At 36.1% G+C, this 13350-nt stretch overlaps 1 protein-coding gene across 2 annotated transcripts in view; it reads left to right on the forward strand.

Annotated features, from left to right (window-relative positions):
- Nucleotides 1–630: 630 nt before the first annotated feature.
- The window catches only part of LOC145946343 (uncharacterized), a 36660-nt gene continuing 23940 nt past the window's right edge, over nucleotides 631–13350 (forward strand). For both annotated transcript variants that reach the window (XM_083055941.1, XM_083055942.1), the window contains exons 1-2: nucleotides 631–769; nucleotides 9741–9841. In XM_083055941.1, the coding sequence (XP_082912067.1) occupies nucleotides 9778–9841 (64 nt within the window). In that variant the 5' untranslated portion in view covers nucleotides 631–769; nucleotides 9741–9777. The remainder of the gene's footprint in view (nucleotides 770–9740; nucleotides 9842–13350) is intronic.

Here is a 13350-nt window from a genome sequence, read left to right on the forward strand (position 1 = left end):
AGAGAGCGCCAAACCGTGCACCCGCGTCGCTCTCTCTTCCCGCCTTCCCCTCCCCCCTCCTCCTCTCCCCCATTCTCCGCCGCCCATCGGCTCGGTGTGTCGTGTCCGCTACTGTGTGCGCGCGCGAGAGTGTCGTGATTTCGGAGCAGCTCGGGAGTTTGGGACGACGAAAAGGGACGTCCACCTCGCATCGACCATCGCGTGTATGTACATATAGAGAGAGAGAGCGACGCATCGTCGACGCGAAAAGCAGAGAGACAGAAGGAACGACCGGAAGTAGGAAACCCGTCGACGGCGGACGTGCGCTTTTATTCCTTCCTCCTACTCTCCTACATCGTCTCTCTCTCTCTCCCTCTCTCTCCCCCCCTGGCGTTCGCTCGCGCTCTCTCTCTCTCGCATCCCCTCGCGCGCGCGTTCTCTCCTCTGTGACTCTGCGTGTGTCTCTCGCGTCGGTTTTCCTCGTCGACGAGCCGAGCCGTCGGGCCAGACCAGGATCGAGAATCGAGAGCCGCGCCTCCTGGACTCGCGCGCGCCGCCAAAAACGGCCATCGGCCGACAGTTTCTCGGTGACAGTGTGACATGTGTGCAGTGTTGCCCCAGTGCTGTGCCCGGTTGCTCCTGTCCTCGTCGTCGTGTCGTCGGGAACGCCTGTGACTGTGCGACCGTGACTCTGCCGTTAGCTCTGCGCTGCCGTTCCTCCTCGCAATTTGCCGCCGTCGTCGTGGGATATGTGCCTCGTCGACGTGCCTGCCACCGCCCGCGAGATGCTGTGAGTAACCTTTCCAATATATTATTCATTTAGAGTTTTAGAGGAGCGTTTTTATATATTTTAATATCGCTGAAGGAGAGATCGAAGGCTTCGAAGCCGACTGTATGAACCTTCGGCTTCGGCCTGTTAGAGTCAGATATCCCAGAAGCCTCAATGGGGGCTTAATCCCTCCTTAGCGCGTGGTTTTTTTTTTACTCTGGATTATATATATTCAGTCTTGGAGAGAGAGAGAGAGAGAGAGAGAGAGAGAGAGAGAGAGAGAGAGAGAGAGAGAGAGAGAAAGAGAGAGAGAAAGAGAAAGAGAGAGAGGTCCATCAAAGTGCTCCTGCAATAACAATCTCTACTCGGTCCCCCCCTCCCCCTTCTCTTCCTCTCCGTTTGCACCTCCTTCCCGCATATATTAATACCGACTTCTCGCTCTCTAGTCGAGGATCGTTACGGCGCGTATTCCGCGGAAAAACAACGATCGCTCCTCTCTCGAGATTGCGAAATCGCGGCTGTTTTCTACCTATCGATTCCTCTCCTCGAATATGGTACGTGGCCCTTCGCGGCCCGACGGTCGAGCCGGCGCTTCTGCTTCCGTCGCGACGCAGAGGAAGGCGAACGCGAAAGTCCCGTTTCTTCCCGAACGAGTCGAACAAATTTTCTCTCTGCAGAAAATGCTCCTTACGTGATAAATCTTGGACGAGTACGACACGACGCGAGACAGGCGCGCGAGATGATATAATATATCTTCGGAAATATATCGATTTTTGTAAAAAAAAATTGTCTCATGTCCGTCGATTAATTTGATCAGAAAGACCGTTCTAGAAGAATTAGATCTCTCGCGTAATAGTGGGACCATTTAATGACGAGACATTTTTCGTGAATGACTAAACACATTCCTAGGGAGAAATTACGACTCGAATGGTCCTGGAAAATTTTTTCGAAAAATTGACATTTTCGGCTAATGACTGACGACGTGTGCTCGAGGCTATACTTGATCGCTTTACGTATAGGAACAAAAGCGCGGAATTTTCAGGAACCGCGAGGTGAGGAAACATAAGTGTGTCGCGAAACAGTTGCCACGGAAGAAACGCAGCATTCCGGGGAGACGATTGATCGTATCGTAAAAGTGCACCGTGAAGATGGATGAGTCGTTGGGTGGAACAGCGCTATGAGTCATGTTTCCTTCACTTTGAGGGAGAAAATCGAAAGCAATAAAGTAATAACACTTGGTGAAACGACTTCGTCTCCGGGAGTCTCCGCGCGAAGAGAAACAGTTACAATGTCATCTCGCGATAATATCAAAATAATTACGAAACGCGGGATCCTGTCACACAATATCTCCTCTCTCTCTCTCTCTCTCTCTCTCTCTCTCTCTCTCTCTCTCTCTCTCTCTCTCTCTCTCTCTCTCTCTTTCTCTTTATCTCTCGTTCGTCTCTCTATTTCCTTTGACTTAAATTCTATCCTCTGTGCTGACTGTTATTTGGTGGAAAAAACTTCCCTCCCGTGTCGGTCTATTTTTCTCACCTCGATTGGGTTCCTCAGTTTCTTATAGATAATTGTGTGTAATATTTTGACCGGTACAAATGTATTAACTACGGACACTAACGGTGACCTTTTTTTGGAGTCATTAATAAGTGCGAGGAATGCTTTTCGGTATTGTTACTGCGCAGTAGGACGAGTCTCTAGTCCCCCCTTCCCCGCAAGTTGACGCTAACATGGTGGTTCATTCCGTCCACCGGCCTTTTCGGAAGCTCCTCCAATCTCGGTGTTCGTATGTCCTTTCTGCCAATAATGTTTCCCATAAACAAAACTAGTCGCTAACTTGTTGTAAACGAATTAATCAGCAGCGAAATAACCGAAATGCAAATAACTTTGTAATCAACTAAATTAAAATTTTTACTTAACTAAAGTCGGTCAATAATTAGTTCGGTTAAAGTTTGGCAGCTTTAGAATTTTCCCAAAATTTTGATTATTCGATATTTAATAGTTAACAATTGTTTTAATAGTCTCATTTATGTTTTAAATTTAAAATTACTTGACTTGTAATGTAATTCTAAATCTTAAGGACGATTTTATCTTTGGCATTTTTTTATGGTTCAAGTAACACGATTCCACAGGATTATACTAATAAATATCGTCTTCTATCTCTTCTTCAAGAAGCAAACCTTTTGCAAGAAATCCATCGACTTTGTTTTTACCTCAAGATTGCGTGTGAAATGTTAATAATTCAATATTTATATACCGTTTTTTATAAGAAAAAAAAAAAGAAGAAGCATTCTAAAATTATATAATTTATAAATCGCGCATCGCCTAAATCATTTGGCAAAAAAAAACCTGTTGTTCATATTTCATTTGCATTATGGAGTTTTTTTTTCTATGTCGACGCAAGATCGTAAAGGATTAAAAAGCGAATCGTGAATTCACGTACACGTTTTACACGTTATATACGACATTACGGTGACCAATCTTGCCGGCTGAGCAAGGCTTCTCAAAGTCTCTTGTTGGAAAAAGAGAAAAGTAGGTTCCACGCCGGCATCAAATTCGCGGAGACCGAGATCTCTTTTCTTTCACATTTTTTTTTAATTTTGTTTTTTGACGCGGAACTTTATCGCGTTTGAGTCTTCCACGAAACCGAATTACGATAACGTGTATATAATCTTTATGTACATATTTTTCATTTCGAGAACGTATGAATAATATATTTATATACGTAATATTTTTCGCTTTGAGAAGGAGAGAAAAAAGGGACACTGAAAAGAGCGAATGATTTGTGAAAGATTTTAATATATAATCTAGATAGGTTTTTTTTAATATAATATTTTTTTACGATTCGCTGTAAAGAAGGAAATTTAAAGTTGTATATCGTGCACCAGGATAATTATGAAAAGTAATATGTCTCATTTCACTCCGAGATGTCTGTTAAAGTGAATCTTATACAAACATTGAATACGATTCTCATGTCATACAAGAGTACGACTTAGAATAGGATAACTACGTTTTATGTCGAAAATAGAAAGGAAAAGACAGCGCCTTACATTACACAATTATCATGACAATGAATCCGAGAAATTAAACTATTCGTGGAAATTCTAAAGATGGAATATAAAATGTATTAAAATCGCGAAAAATTAACGAACGAAAAAATTCTAGGAACAGTTACGCACGTTCGATTTAAAAAAAAATGCCAGTGAAAAAGTTTTCTCGATCGCGAATTCTAATTTTTCCCGCTAAAACCCGTAAAACTTCTCTCGAGGTTGTGGTACGAGTCGAATTTCGAAATTCTGCTACAGAGAGAATTTTCTCTTATTGTTAGAACTTACCCTGAAAATCATGGTAATCGTGGGACATTATGGTATGGAAAGAATTTTATGAGAATTTCTCTGATTAATATTCATGACAATAATACTGTCATCTATGTTGTTTAGCACTATGCAGTTTAGTAAAATTAATCAAACATTTTATATTTTATATTTTATTGTTGTAGATATTATTATTTTTATTGTGATAAATATTAATCAGAACAATTCTCAGAAAATTCTTTCCATATACCATATTATCCCGATTACCATGATTTTCAGGGTAAATTCTAAGAGAAAATTCTCTCAATGTGCGAATCCGAGAAAAAAAAAAAAAAATAAACACAATATCGATGTTAAGCTGCAGGCTTTTCGAAACATGCATTCACACATCCGACGCGAGATACGTATGCATACATATTATGAAAGTCGTCGGCGCATGTAACGTGGTTCGTGATATGCCGTCACACGTCGAGATGACGTTCGAAATTAAGTGCGAGAGCGAAGAACGACTCGCGGATCGGATCCCTCTCTTTCTCTCTTTAGCGAGAGAGGCGTCGACACGACGACGGTGAGCACCGGTGCCGGCGACGTCGACGTCGACGTCGCCGCTGCAAGTAGGTCAACTGGACTCGCCGCGTTGCGGAGGCACACGAGGCGATGATGTTTGCGAGACCGCGAGACCGTTTCACCGTTTTCTTCGCGAGGCTAACGACTGAGGCGATCTCGCCTCAGTCCACGACTCTGCATTTCACCCAACTCTCGATCTACACTCGGCCAGGATCGAGTCGTCCGGAGAGGGCACAAACACGCGGATTACGTAATATTTTAGCCTTTCAAGTGCAAACGAAATGCGAAAGAACAAATATGGACGTAAAGATAAAGTTACGTTTCGCAATGTTTATTTTGTTTTTTAACAACCACTACCGGATTTGTATATGAATTGAAATTCTTCGTCATCCTTATCGAGATACAATTTCTTTTAGTAATAGTCCACACTTTTCTATCAAACTTTGTTCTATTACTTCTCCCGCGCGCTCGAGTGCTCGTATTGACGTCACTCGGTGAATTTGTAATTGCAAATGGTGATTTTTCAATAACAATTGCGGTATAGTTAAATGTAAATTGTCGCGATGTCACCTTCTTGCTATATCACTGCGGTTGTCTTATGTATATAGATACTATATATATGTATATATATTTATTTCTTTTAATTTATATATACCTTTATTTATCTTGGACGCAAAAAAGTAATATTTTTTTACCTCCTTGCGGAGAGAAAATATATTAATTGTTTAGAATAATAAGTATTAAATATATCATATACACGCGATATCTCAAATTTAGTATGTCGATTATTATCGTTTGATATAGACAGGCTATTCACAGAAAATTTCCATTTTCAGAATAGACTCTACGTTTATATCATACAATAGCAATTGAAAGATTCGTGATAGGGAGTTAAAGAACGGGATATAGATAAATAGACATATCAACAAGTATGAGCTCTATAACGCAGAGTAAACAGTATTAATTATACACGTTTGGATTACATTTACATTATCATATATTCGATCGATCGATCGCCAGAGTCGGGCAAGCACTTGGTGGGTATAGTTGAAAAGAATCGGAAAAACTCATAAGAAATGTGCAAGATAAAGTTATAGCTGTTTCAAACTTTTCAAAATAGGATCTCAGTTTCGCCGAAATTTATTACATTCTTTGAAAAATGCGAGTCTACAAATTTCGGTAAATAAGTAAAAGGAAAATATGGGTTCTTATATAGTTTTTACAGAAAAGATTGAAGCACGAATCAAAATGAGCGTATATTACTTAAATTTGAATAATTATAATTTATTAATATATTAATTTTCTTGTAAAATTTTGATCAAGTACCCGTGCGTCAAATTTTTTCAAATTCCGATTATAAAAAAGAAAGAAAAATGAAAAAGATAATTTAAGACGCAGAGAAAATTGCGCAAATATATTAATATATTAATATATAAAATCAAAATCCCTTATAAAATTAATTATCGTAATTGAAACAACAAAGCCCGATAATGAGTTTGACTCATTTACGTGAAATTATTGCGCAAAATGCGTTAATGTAATAAATTAATATTATATATTATTATATAGAAGAAATTATTATTTACCATATTTTTATGTACATTATGGTACAAATAAATTTTAAAAAATTAAATTTTTAATTAGCAATTTTTTTCTTTCACGTTTATCTTCATTAATCTCAAGAAGGCAACTTTACATACTGCAACAAAAAAATTAATTTTTTAAACACTGTGCCATAATCGAAAATAAATGAATACATATTTCGACAACATTGTTATCATCGTAGATAACAACGAATTTGCGAATCCACAATCTGCGATTAAATACGAGTCCTCGTATTGATAATTCGACAAAATTAATACCGAGATAATTTTATCTTTAGGATTGTCAATATTTTCTCAGCAGCTCCTTTTCCCTCGAATAATATTGATAAGTCGCATGATCGTTTCATCGTTTGATATAAACTTGAAAAATTTACTTAATACTTATAATGGAAAAGAGATATTGAAAAGAGATATATCAGAAATAGAAATTGGACGGAATCGCGATTAATTTAATCTTTGATGCGATAAATATACGTAGAAGATATACATTTTACACCAATTGTTATTCTGTAATGATAATTATTATAAGTATTACTACATCCAAACCGAGATACAAACATAATAATCTTCATTTCTCATTGCTCATTATTTTAATAATGTAAAAACATTGCTTTTAATATCGACAATTGATAGCAAATTAATGTAATTTTTTTAAATTTACACGAAATGTATAAAATTACATTAATTTGTCGTTATCATAATCGCGCGACATTTAATTATTGATATTTCTCAATAATTAGAGATATGGCCGTGAATATTACATTAATATATAAAACAGAATATCGTAAATTTATTATTGTGTTTTTATCAGCAATAAAAACTATGTACAACAATAAAAGTTACATTATAGAGTACTAACGTTGGATTTTCTGGTAAAACGAAAGGAAAGCCGAAAAAGATTAAGGTCGTAAAACAGATTTTTATGGACTTTTTCATTCTAAAATGCGATATTTGAACATTCCTGGTGAAAGCTAAGAAATTAAATCGTCGATTGAATTTACAAATATTCGACTAATTGAAATTAGTAATAAGATGAAAAATATTTTTCCGAATCTATTCTAGACTTATAGATACATTGACTTTAATGTTTCCTGTAAATTCAAACTTTAAAAGGTGAGATGAAAGGAAAAGATAAAATTGTTGCTTTCTTTTTCTTTCTCTCATTATATGTATAACATATTTTATTATCGTTGTCATAAATGATTATAAATTATAATTAAGGGTTAATTATCTCAAAATTATAATTGCCTGTGTATACAGAAGATTATATGAATAATAACTTTCTCTAAACTATATTAAATTGTAGAATGCATTATAACTGTCTTAAATCTTATCTCGATATTGATTTATAAAAATATTTTGATAAATGAGAATATTTATAGAAATATGTAAAAGATATCAGTAATAGAAAGTATCGATTTAGCTAGCTCTATCCTCGCTGGAAGCATTACTAATCCTTTTGCTGACGTCATCTTTTTACGTCAACAAAGTATTTAGATTCTTGTCATATATACATATATTATATCAACGAAATATTGATATTTCGAGAATATCGATTAATTATAGTCACCGAAATTCAAGCTGAAATCGATATTTGTCATCCTCGCACATCCTTAGCCTCGCATTAATAAGGACATTCGTGCCATTCGTGGTCGTCCTTGTAGGATAATGATTACCGATCCGATGCACTCGAAATTGACAAGTGATCTTTCATGCTCCTATCATTTTTCTCTTGAAAATTGGGGAGGGGGATTTTCCATGCGAGCAACTATTAAACATAAGGTCGACAAGATTTCCCTCGGAATTTCCACTTTTTTACCTATTGAAAATTCCAACAGCTCTTTCTCTCTCTCTCTCTCTCTTCGTAGCGTAGCGTCCAAGTTCTATTTCCAGGTTTCTCGACGCCGCGACGCCGCGTTTTCCGTGTTTCCGGCGCCAGCGTCGATGTGCGCGACGCTCGATATTTTAAGTTCCACCCAGAACACGGGGCGATTCTCCCCGATAGTCGATTCTCTCTCTTTCTCTCTCACAATCAATCTGTCTTTATTTCTCTCTTGCACTTTTTCTATAGTCATTTTAATATTTCACCTTTTACTTAATATCGTTTAATCCTAATAGTTTATGCACGAATAAACTTGTCAGATTTTCGATTATTTATTTCGTTGGAGAATTATCGATAGACGCAAGATATGTCGCGCGTCATCATTATTTCTTTTGCGTTAATCTTTGAGTTGCGTAATGCGATTTCTCAAAGGGCTTCTTTAAAAGTCTCACAGACTTTTAAATTGTAAAAATTGTAAGAATAACAGCTTTAACTAAGGGCTTAAATAGTTATTCAATTAATAATTATATGAGAAGATATAGATTTTTAGATTGAATTAATATTTTTCAATTTTTGAACGTGTGTCAATTTTCTGACATTTAATATATTCATTCGTATCTTTCATTGATTTCATCCATCGATCTGTTTGGTTATTCTACATTTATTGTTACCAATTTTTATATATTCTTGGTAAGACGAACCTTGTATCATTTTACGCGCTCTTTTTTTTCTATTCTTTTCTGTATTTTTTCCTGTATTTTTAAAATCCTATTTTATAATAAAGATTTTCATAATTAGGATGTTTAGGATTGTATTTTTAAAATCCTATTTTATAATAAAGATTTTCATAATTAGGATGTTTATTCATTTATTTTCTGCATTATGCTCTTTTCCATTATACAATACTCTCAGAGAAATATTTGTTTTATGATATCTATGCAGCGAGAGATTTCCTTTTTTCTATTCTTCTCTTTTTTGCTTTTTTTTCTATTTATATTCTTTGAAAAGATTTTCTCTTGACCGAGGCGAGATGCGTTGTCTCGAAAATCGGCTCTCGATCCTCGGTGAAGGCAAACACCTTTCTCCCTGCCCTCTTCTCGTTCTTTTTTTTTTTTCTCTCTTTCTCTCTTTTCCTTCGCCTTCATTCTTCTCGACCCTTGCCGAATCTCTGTTCTCACGTCCATACGACTATCAAACTTCCGTATGACTAGTTAAGCGAACGTATCGAGACCACAATTCTTGTTAAATCGTTAAAATGCAGACTAATTTTTGCAGACTGCGCGATAATCAAAAAAGCCAACGGGTCATTCGAGCTATATTCGTCGTGTCACTTTTTGTTTCGTATATCTTATTTATAAACTGGTTTATGAGTAAACAAATGGAAAAGTAAACAAGGAAGCGAGAGAAAATAATTAAATGATAAAAATGGAGAGACTTGAAATCTTATGACTCTTCCTCGCATATGATTATATTTTTTTATGTATACATTATTACACTTGTGTGATATAGTATAAATCTCAATTAATTGTTGTCTCTTTCTCTTATTTTCAAAAATTATGTATAAACATACTGTTATTTGTGCAATAAGAGATTTAATTAGAATATAAAACATTACCAAGAAGTAATAATAATATTATTATTTCTTTCAATGTTATTGATTTATTCGAACTTTGTTTTCTTATTTGTTTCAGAATTAAATAATGGTGCTAAGGCATCCCACGGGTAAGGATGAGGGAAAGGACACCCTCTGCCGACGATACCCCGAAAAGGGCTCCACCGGCACCAAGCAGAGGTGAGTTCGTATTAAAAAATTGTATAATTATATCAAATTCTATAATACGTACGCATTGTATAATTTTGTCCGGCTTGTTTTTAAATTGTAAGAAAAAGAACCTGCTCCTTCAACAAAAAGGCAGGTACAAAAGGTCTCTCGTCATCAATTTAGGGATAGCAATTAGTGCCACGTCAGCATCATAATTCTTCTATACAGATGAGTGTCGCGTATCAGAGTCTTCGCTATATCATATTTCGTCGATTTCACTTTTTTAATGTTACTTTTTAGTAAATTTTTTCTTGCTGAATATTTTTGTGAAATGACCTGAACGATCGGAAAAATATTTAACACATGAATAAAATTAACGAAATAACCTGTTGCATGTTTATCTTTATGTTAATTCTAGATAAAAGAAAAATTCATTCAGGTTTGTCAGATATTTTAACGTTAAAAATTAACATATGCGCGACAATTAATAATCTACTTTACGAAATATAATTCATGTGAGATAAAATATTCATACACAATCTTTTATACACAATAAATTTCTGCAAAATTTTTACTAACAATGAATATCGCGATTATACATTCACCGAAAAAAGTCGCACATTACAATGTACGAAGAAAGCACGCTCTAATAATTCTGAATAGTTTTTCTTTCGGAAAATATACCGAGAATATACCGAGTAAATTCAGAGATTTTTCTTTCTCGGTGAAAAGAGAAATCAACAAACTTGATAAGACGAGAGGGATATCACACACACACACACACACACACACATACACACAATTCCGCGAACTTTATTCCACATAAAATTCACAATTCAATCGGTCCCTGTACACACGACTATAAACATGAATACGACCACCGGATTATGATGGCGTAACGATTGTTTTCAAGACCCCGTTGCAATTGCGACGTTTACGTTTGCATCTTGCGAAGGATGTATCCAAAAGGTAATTTTTCTTTTGCAAAGCGCGTGTCCCAGTGAACGAATCAATACACATTATAGGTCTTGTTAAATAATTCTTATTTTAATAAAAAAAATACAAGTAAATCTCTATATAAAATAAAACTATGATTTTTAACTATATAGCTATATAAAACTATGCTTTTTAACAATTCTTTATTTATAATATGTATTGACTACGATAAATTGTTATCTTTTGAATAATTTAACTCGGAAACTTCGGCTCGCGACTTCTTTTGTCCTGTCAGAACTTGATTTGCTAATTAAAACGACACGTGTGTTGAAACCCTTTATATACACTGACAATGAGAGAATTTTTTCTTAGAATTTAGCCTGAAAATTATGATAATTGTGGGTCAATATGATATGGAAAGAATTTTCTGAGAATTTCTCTGATTAATATTTATCTAAACTGCATATTAAAATTAATCAAACATATTTTGTATTTTATTGTGATAAATATTAATCAAAGAAATTCTCATAAAATTCTTTTCATACCATATTGTCCCACGGCTACCATGATTTTGAGGGTAAATTCCAAGAGAAAATTCCCTCTGTGTATATAATTTCGACCTTATTATTACTCGTATCACGCCTTGTACACATCATAGCGTACACGTAATAACGGCGTCCGTGTATCTCAATGCGATGGCCGTGATCGGTGTCCCTCCATGCGTGCGTACGCGTATTCTCGCGAAGCGGCTGGCTCCGCGATTGCGCTCCGTTGCATTGCGCAACACATATATCCGTCATCCGCGCGCGGACCCACGGAGGTAGGTGAATACAAACGTACACGGGATTTTGAAAGTAGTCACGCTGGTCGAGATCATAATCGCCGCAGCGGCGACGGCGACGGCTAAGCAATTATCGAACTTGCTCTCGGATGCAACGACGTCGGTAAATCCCGCTGATAAACGCCGCGAGCGATAGCTACATCGACCCCTTTCCAGATTAGAGACGAAAGAGGGATCTCTGGGTGCAACGGCGAAGCCAGTTTCTCGTGCGATTCTCGTAAGGATTTTTCTTCTCTCTTTTTTTTTTTAAGATATGACTCCGCATTTAAAAAGGCCTTATAAATCGTGGACTTATTCCGAGTTCTCACATTGAGTCTTTTAAATCTTGGTCTTAGAAGTCATTTTTAATCGTCGATATTTGTCTGCGTTAGAATACTGCGTCTTTACTTAATCTTATTAGAAGTTTGATATAGAGAAAATGTCTCCTGAGAGGAACAATGTTTCATGAAATTTTCCCGGAAGAGTTCTCGCAAGGAAGAAATTTCTCAGAAAATTCCCCCGAGATTATTTCTGAAAATTACTCTTAGGATTATTTTCAAGAGAAGAAAATTTCTTTGAGAGAGAAAGAGAGAGAAAATAATGTCTAGATATAATTTTCATCTTTCGCAAAATTTTCTATAACATAATTTTCCACTGAAAGTATTTAACGAGAAGATGGAGAAATTTTTATTCCGAGAAAAATGGAAATACCGAATTATATTTCCATTTGATGATTAATTTCCATTCTAATATTAATTACAATATAATATAGGCTTCTGTATTATTTTATTTATTAGCTTTTACGTAATGAAGGTAATGAAATTACACGACGTCCCGCCGTGTTTTAATATCAAGTAAATGACTTTTATTATTGCTTGGTTACTTACATATGTATATACTTGATGAGACAACAGTGAAAATTACTTACTTGAGATTAAATATGATAAAAGGAGAAAGTATTACGGAATAATCTTATTATATCTTTTTTGACATGACAAAATATACATCGTTTATTTAAAAAATGTGTTTTTTTACCGGATAATGATTTGGAAACGTATACGGTTTCTCTCAAAACTTCCTTACATTCCATGGAATCTTGCCTGATAAAATCGATTCGCTCGCAATTTTAACGATGATGAAGTCCCAACGGATCTACGTACTGTGTGTCACGAAACCGTGTAAAACGCGAGGAGGAAAATTCAAAAGAGGTAGACGAGAAATTAATCGATATTACATGGGTGGGGATAGCGTATATATGTATATATAGCGGAGCGGTATATTCATTTTGTATAAGTTAATAGTCCTCGATAGACAAACCATTAATTATCATTGTTGTCGACGCCTTTCGTAAAACGAACCGGATAGTCGAAGGGATTGTCGTAGGTATCACTAAGCCGGCCGGTTTTTACCACCTCGGGGCTGTTGTCAGGGGCTATGGTACATGTATGTGTTTGCATTTGTGTTTGTGTATGTGTATGTATGTATACACGCATCCATCTCTTTTTCTCCCCTTTGGAGCACACGCTATTCGTACAGCCGTAACCCCTTTCAACATGGCAGAGGGACGGTTATCGATTCTCGCAGCCTCCCTTCTCCCCGACTTCCGGATAAAAAAGTGTCGGCAGAGATATAGTCAAAGAGCGCTCTCTTTCTCTCTTTCTCATTTTCTCTCTGAAATAGTATTTGTATTTTTCCGTTCTCAACAAAATGGCGAACAACTAAAGGATTAATGCAGAGAATAAGGCAATACCATTAACAAGATTGAAAGAGAGAAAAATATAAA

Source organism: Prenolepis imparis, unplaced genomic scaffold, assembly GCF_030444845.1.
Source record: "Prenolepis imparis isolate NDT839.2.m4 unplaced genomic scaffold, iyPreImpa1.0 SCAF_15, whole genome shotgun sequence".
Lineage (NCBI taxonomy): Eukaryota > Metazoa > Arthropoda > Insecta > Hymenoptera > Formicidae > Prenolepis > Prenolepis imparis.